At 46.3% G+C, this 8,008-nt stretch overlaps 1 protein-coding gene across 1 annotated transcript in view; it reads left to right on the top strand.

Moving 5' to 3' along the window:
• Nucleotides 1-7,641, top strand: part of LOC308293462 (receptor-type tyrosine-protein phosphatase S-like) — a 300,110-nt gene extending 292,469 nt beyond the window's left edge. Inside the window, exons 23-24 of the mRNA XM_080735995.1 lie at nt 4,787-4,964; nt 7,521-7,641. Of these exons, the coding sequence (XP_080592121.1) occupies nt 4,787-4,938 (152 nt within the window). The 3' untranslated portion in view covers nt 4,939-4,964; nt 7,521-7,641. The remainder of the gene's footprint in view (nt 1-4,786; nt 4,965-7,520) is intronic.
• The last annotated feature ends 367 nt before the right edge of the window (nt 7,642-8,008 follow it).

Raw genomic sequence — 8,008 nt, 5'->3', positions numbered from 1 at the left:
GGTTGAGAACCACTGGAGTAGAGTAGAGTCGAGTAGAAACCTAGAAGCCGGCCCACCTGCTTTAACATGTGTTAGAGATTTTCAAGTGGAGCCTGATCCAGAAAAGGTCATACGCACTGGAAGAAACAGGAACAGAACAGACCAGACCAGACCAGACCGTTGAGGTGAACTGAGGACTTGTTTTCAGCATTCCAAACAGTTTACAGACACGCTCGCCGTGTCCCGGGGTTTTAGCTGCAGAGCACTCACCAAACCCTGTTTGTCTGTTCAGATTTACCCCCGTCTCCCTGTGACTTTCCCCCGGCTAACTGTGTGCCTCTGCCTGAGTCGACCCAGTCCGACTCTAGTGCTCCTTCCCGATATCTCAAGGGACGTTGTCAGAGAGAGTCACCCTTCAGTGCAGACATTGTTCTGGCATCACATCACCCCAAAAGAACCCCTCGCTCCCCCTTTATTCCGTGCTACTGCCAAGCTCCCGCTCCCAACAATTCTCCACTTCATTTTGTTGCGGAGCCATCCGGCTCTCTCTTTCTCCGTGACTTGATTGTTGCCATCTCGCGGCAGCCAAAGCCAATTTCGGCATGCGGGAGTATAGGGAAGAAGGGTAGGGGTGGCGGGTGGAAGAGGGAGTGCGGCGGCACGCATAACAAAATTATCCCAGGGAGCAAAAAGAGAGAGCGCCGCGTCCATAAATACATAAATTAATCAAGTCTGAAATTTCTATTTTACAGTGCAGTGATTTTGCCATTAGTCTCAGCAGTAGAACAATTCATGCACACCGCCATCCTCTGTTCACTTAGCTATGACTAAAGCTAAAGAGACACACAATCGCATCGTGCGACGTGGAATCCGTTTTAATGGCATTTGCCTTTCTTTCTTCCTTTCTTTCTATGCTCACTCTCTGTCCCTCACCCTCTCAATCCCTCTCTCTCTCTCTTCCGTCTCTCGTTCTCTGTGTCGCTCTCTCTCTCTCTCTCTCTCTCTCCCCAGCCCGGTGGCTGCCTAACTCGTCACCACATCTCCCCTCTTAAATTAGTCCAGTCGAGTGTTTCATTGTTTGTCGCTTGAGCGAGGAGCTGTCAGCTAAAGGGACGTGACTCTCAGAGAGAGAGAGAGACAGAGAGAGAGAGAGAGAGAGAGAGAGAGAGCGAGAGAGACAGAGAGAGAGAGAGAGAGAGAGAGAGAGAGAGAGAGCGAGAGCGAGCTGGAGGCTGCCACAGCCCGGGCTTGCATGTTGGAGAGGGGATAAATAAAGATGGGGGGGCTGCTTGCCTGTGTTCAGCTGTCTTCTCACCGTCACATGCTCTTGTGTTTGGGCAACAGGGCTTTTATCACCCGTAATCATGCTTATAATGATGCTTAGAGTTCACTCATTTAAGCTGGTGATTTCGATGAGTGAGTGAGAGAGTGAGTGTAGGGGAATGCTTCATTGTCAACAACATGGAGGGCACCGTAGCGGCACACGAGGCATCAGTTCCGTCGTCTTTAGTGGACGGCATGAAACAGGATTTGCTAACGTAACAGAGCTACCAGCTCAGGTGTATCTTTTGAACGTTACAGTACGTAGAAGACCATGAAATATTGCTGTAAGGAAGAAACCTTGTAACCTTGTATCTTCATAGTTGTTGTCGGGTGGAAACCGTGTATGTCCAAAACCATTCGTTTTGTATTTATCATTATTTTATTATTATTATATTATTATTTAAAATATTGAAAATAGCTGATGGGCGTTGTGTGCTTGTAGATCTGCTATTTTCACTTTTTTTGGACGACGGTCTTGTATGAAGAAATGTACAAATTTGAAACAAGGTTTCTGCCCGACAGTGGCGATATTCAACGTTGTTGGGTTGTAAAATAGCCGATGTACTGGCTCACAATGTGTCACGATGGGACGCGCTGTGAGCTTGCAGACCGGGTGGTTTAGCTATTTTAAAATGTTTTTAAAATAATAATTCAAAAAAAGGAGTGGTTTTGGATGCCTTCCACCTGACCGCAGCGATATACACTAGCTTTGTTTGCATTCCACTGCGCTCTGACCGCCTGCCGCGTTGTCCCAGTAAACTGTTAACATTAGTATTAACATTCATAAAAGGAAAGGCTCACACTCAGAAAAGGTCTGTTTACTTAATTGAATAGTCCATCGTATGCTATTTCATACAAAACGTTTTTTTTTGTTTTGCCCACGAAGGCCAGATGGCCGAAAACATTTTGTGCGGAATAGCATAGCCTATGATGGCATATATTCAGTACTTCATTGACTGGAGTACCCCATGTGATGCTATGTGAGCTTGTAGCTCTGCTATTTTCACAGAATGTTTGCCCCTGAATAGGGAATGAAATTTGTGTTGTTGTTGGTTAAAGTGAACTGACCTTTTCTTTGTACCACCGTTTCCTTTTTGTACTGTATATGTTTACCATAATACTGTACACTAGCCCTGCTGTTGGGACCCTCTGGGGTGCTTGGAGAGGTTTCAGGGAGTCCCCAGCAAAATGACTAGATACTTAGCAACCGACTTGACACGTACATGTCTGTAACTTTGAGTGTGTAGAAAAGGAACCAAATGGCTGACACGTACATGTCTGTAACTCTGAGAGTGTACAAAAGGAACCAAATGGCCCCTTAGGGGTCCATTTGGTTCCTTTTCTACACACTCAAAGTTATGGCGGCATCTGTAGCCTAATGCTGGGGCAAATAGGTTGTCCTTAAAACTAGAAAAGTTTGTGAACCACTGCACTGAAAAGTGCTGTAGTTGACGGGACACAAAGGCTCGCAAAGGGCCTGCTTAAAGCTGAGATATAGTGTACAGTAGTGTTGACTGGGTTGAAGGAGTGTGCTGGTGGTGGGTGGTGCTGGTGGACGGAGGCTCTCCAGGCAGATTTAGTCCCTGGGGCTCCACTCCCCTCCGTCTTCCACTGCACTACAGCCTGGGTGGTAAATCAGCTGCAGACCGCCACAATGCTGCTACTAGAGAGAGAGGGGGGGAGAGAGAGGAGAGAGAGGGAGAGAGAGAGAGAGAGAGAGAGAGAGGGGGGAAGAGGGGGAGAGAGATCCCACACAGTAACAGGCACAGCAATGGAAGCGCAAAAATGTTCTTTTTTTTTTCAAGGACCCCCATAACTCTTGAGTGTACAATTTGTCTGTAACCAAAATGGATGCTTCCTGGTCCATTAGTTAACAGACCTTGAAGTTGCGGACCCGTAAGGGTCAATTTAGAACCCCGTCAAGGAACCCTGACCCTACGTTTTAACAGCGGGCAACAGCCGGCTACTCTGGGCGATAACAATCTCCTAGTGTTCGGCAGGGTGTTCCTGCCGCCATTACCGTTGCCTCCATTGGGTAAACAAAGCAACGCATGAATTTGATTGGCTATCACCAGACGTCGTTGTCCAAAGATAAAATATTTTCATGTTTTTGGACGACATTCCTCCACTCACTTTTTGACTATCGCCTGCTATCGCCGGTAGTTGCTGGGTCTCATTGACAAATAGTAGGCTATTTAAGCTTTGGACGGCTATGGCAGATGACAACGGGAACCGGAAATGATCAGCGCTCGATGGATAAACCTGCCGCCGTACTACACCAGAAGCTCCCTTTCCACGTAGCGTGTGCAACGTCTACTGCGTAGACACGTCGCCATGGGAACCAAAGCGTTCAGTAAAATGGGTGGGACCCCGACGCCGACGGCTGTTTGCTTAACAATTTGGACCGCAACGGCGATTGCGTCATAGCAGCCGTAATCCCACCTCACATCGCGGTAGTAGAAACGGGCGCCTTAAATTCCCTAATACCCGGGACCCCTGAAGATCCACCAGACCACACTTTGAGAGCCACTGGAGTAGTATAAGATGCTGATGGATGTGATTGCATCACGGAAGCCTGCTATGTCTGCATTCTGCACTCTGGAGCCGGGTTTTAGTGTACAGTAGTTTTCTTTCTCCAGACAAAGCAGAAAGCATAGTAACAACAGGAAACAGTAGAATAGCACAGGACGGGGGAAAGCAAAGCAATAAGATACCGCCTGTCTCTATCTGAGGTCCTGATTACTACCTGCACAATCTTAATAGGATAGCAAGTGTTGGTTTGCACCAGGAAAGTCGAGACACAGGGAAAGTTAATAAGAAAAGGAAGACTTGCTGAGAGATGCATTTGCTACGCAGCGCACTCCATTTGATGTGTGTTGGGCCCGCGCCGGAACATCCCTCACCACCATGGCATTTGCACTGTACCGATGTCGGAAGAATATAAAATGTGCATGCTCAATCAATTTTTAGACCTCCACCAACACCCTACTAATCACCGCGGACAGGGCACATTACAGACGCACAGCGAGAGAAAGCAGGGAAAGAGTGGGAGACGGAGAGGAGGGCTAGGAAATTGGAATATTAGATGGAAAATAAAGCACCAAAACAAAGGTGAAAGGGGAAGATAACAAGGAGAACTTCATTCAAAAGCACATCTTAATCCTGCGGTTCTCAAAGTGGGGTCCAGGGACCCTCAGGGTTCCTTGATGGGGTTCCAGAAATGGACCTTTACAGGTCTGTAACTCTGAGAGTGTACAAATGGAACCATTTGCACACTCTCAGAGTTATTATGTGGGTCCCTGAAGTAAAACAAAGTTTGAGAACCACTGTCAGAATGACAAACGCAAACAAAACGACAGAGCTTGCACGAAAACAAAATAATTCCAACCATTGGATACCATTCACACCAGCAAACCTGTGACGGACAATAAAACCTCAATTATGATTGATTCTCAATCGTTGTTGCTTGTGGTTGTGCTTTCAGGAATCACGGGCAGCGACTACATCAACGCCAACTACATAGACGGCTACAGGAAGCAGAACGGCCTACATCGCCACGCAGGGTCCCTTACCGGAGACGTTCGTGGACTTCTGGAGGATGGTGTGGGAGCAGAGGGCGGCCCACTGTGGTCATGATGACCAGACTGGAGGAGAAGTCACGGGTAAGCTCACCACGTCACGGAGGGCTCTGTACTGGGTTGTATCATGGTTGTCCCCCCCCCCCCCACCCCACCCCCCCAGTTAAAAGCCGAAGTCCCGAAATGAGCGATGAAAGGAACCTTTGTTTAATCAGGCAAAGTAGTAAGTGGAACGACAGTTGATTCCTGCCGACTGAAAAATGTGCAGCTGTACTGTACCTCCCACCTCTCGGAATGATATAGAAAAAATCACACCCGTGTGAAGTGGGAGCTGTGTGTGTGTGTGTGTGTGTGTGTGTGTGTGTGTGTGTGTGTGTGTGTGTGTGTGTGTGTGTGTGTGTGTGTGTGTGTGTGTGTGTGTGTGTGTGTGTGTGTGTGTGTGTGTGTGTGTGTGTGTGTGGTGTGTGTGTGTGTGTGGATCATGTGTACCGATTTTTGTGACATTTGAAGAAAATATGTAGGAAAAGGAGCAAAAAGTGTGTTTTGGAGAAAATTCAAGATGGCGGAAAATCTATCATGGCGCAAATGGGCGTGGCCTATATGGGGAGATTCGTCATGACCCAAGGAATCCAGGGAAAAAATATTTTTAATTTTCCGACCTACGGTTCAAGAGTTACAGGCCAAAACGTAAAGTGGGGTGTTATGGCGCCACCATGCGGCCAAATGACACAATTATTTTTGGAGCTGTGTGAAGCACAGGCTCCCTATACGTGGCTGTGTGGGTCTGTCTGTGTGTGTGTCTGTGTGTATGTAGCCTGAACTTCCTAAACTTCGGCACGCTACTAGTCCCACAGTTTTGCCACCACACACTCGCGCCATATGTCAAATCGACCCGGCTTACTCGGGAATCGTGGGCTAGTAACTTGCTAAGAGAAAGGTTCAATAGTTTAATTGATATTAATTTATTAGTGAATTAATTTTCCCCATTGACTTATAATGGGAATCGCAAAAACTCACATTCAATTATTTGTCTCTCGCAAACCATAGGGGCTAGAGTTTCAAGACTTGGAGAGGAGGTTCATAATGATTTCAAGGATTAAATAAAAAAATAATTGTGTCATTTGGCCGCATGGTGGCGCCATAACACCCCACTTTACGTTTTGGCCTGTAACTCTTGAACCGGTAGGTCGGAAAATTAAAAATATTTTTTCCCTGGATTCCTTGGGTCATGACGCATCTCCCCATATAGGCCACGCCCCATTTGCGCCATGATAGATTTTCCGCCATCTTGAATTTTCTCCAAAACACACTTTTTGCTCCTTTTCCTACATATTTTCTTCAAATGTCACAAAAATCGGTACACATGATCCACACACACACACACACACACACACACACACACACACACACACACACACACACACACAGCTCCACTTCACACGGGTGTGATTTTTTTATTTAATCCTTGAAATCATTATGAACCTCCTCTCCAAGTCTTGAAACTCTAGCCCCTATGGTTTGCGAGAGACAAATAATTGAATGTGAGTTTTTGCGATTCCCATTATAAGTCAATGGGGAAAATTAATTCACTAATAAATTAATATCAATTAAACTATTGAACCTTTCTCTTAGCAAGTTACTAGCCCACGATTCCCGAGTAAGCCGGTCGATTTGACATATGGCGCGAGTGTGTGGTGGCAAAACTGTGGGACTAGTAGCGTGCCGAAGTTTAGGAAGTTCAGGCTACATACACACAGACACACACACACACAGACAGACAGACAGGACAGACCCACACAGCCACGTATAGGGAGCCTGTGCTTCACATAGCTCCAAAAAGGAAAAAGAACTACCTTTGGAACTAGGCTACAGTATCTGAGCTAATCACTATTGGGGAAATGTAATTCTATTTTAAAGGAGAGAGATTAGTGCTATTGGCAAATGGGCCAATAGCACCACTTTTATTTTTTTTATAAAAGAAAGTGTTTTTTACCTGGTTAAATGAAGGATATGATAATAAGAATATAGCTCTCCCCTCCTTCATTGCGATCTCAAGAAGAATGCAGTGGTGATTCTTATCAAACCAAACATGTGTACGTGCCCTGAACAACTTAGGCGTTCTTCCACAGTCAAATTAAATGTCTAATCAGGTTTAGCGGGAAGCAGACCATGGACTGTCGAGTACGAGGTGGGTGGAGAGCATTATACCGTCGTTGATGAGGCTGGAAAGACGTCCTTCATGAGCTGTTATTATGGCCTCGGGGCCTGCCTCACCTCATCTCACCCCTCTTACTCCATGAGTCTTCATTAGGTTTTATGCCCGATGGAGGGACGGGATGAGATTAGAATCAGGGAAGGTGGAGACTGCTTTACACGTGGTACTGTGCCTTCACTGGAAAAAAGACGCTTTTAGAAGTGTGAGTGTCGACCCAAAATGTAATATCCAACTGACAAATTGTCTGGTTTTGAGAGATGCTAGATCACCTCTAGATGTCCTTGGTTGTTTTTATAGACCAGACCTTGTACAATTAAGTGGTGTTGCTTCAAGGATTTGAACTGCATGGTGATGAAGTGATACATCCCTCTAGAACTACAGCAATCCTTCTATGTGTCTAATGTCTGTCTGTGTGTCCCCATCAGATCAAATGTGACCAGTACTGCCCAGTCGAGGCACAGAGACGTACGGCATGACCCCAGGTCACTCTGCCTGGACACCATAGAACTGGCCACCTTCTGCGTCCGCACCTTCTCCCTGCACAAGGTACCGCAGCACCACCCTTCACACACATGCACGCACACGCGCGTGTACCTACACAAATACGTAAGAAGTGTATACATACAATGCTAGAGGTCTCCATATATGGGCATAAAAGGGATTCTGTTAGAGTGGTTCCCATGACATCACAACATACAATATATTTTATGCCCATACATGGAGATCCCTATCAGAACCAGCCACACGGATATGGGCCATGTCTTGGCCATCTGGTCAGTGATATATATCGATGACATCAGGATCTTCATATATGAGCATAAAATGAGGAATACCATATATGGACTTTTACATAGGTGATGTCACCTGTGATATCACCTATGATGTCAAGTGATGTGTCAAGGGAACCAACCCA

Source organism: Nannobrachium achirus (genome assembly GCF_963921795.1).
Source record: "Nannobrachium achirus genome assembly, chromosome: 1".
Lineage (NCBI taxonomy): Eukaryota > Metazoa > Chordata > Actinopteri > Myctophiformes > Myctophidae > Nannobrachium > Nannobrachium achirus.
The sequence above is the reverse complement of the archived record's forward strand: the minus strand, read 5'-3'. Positions and strand labels throughout refer to the sequence as shown.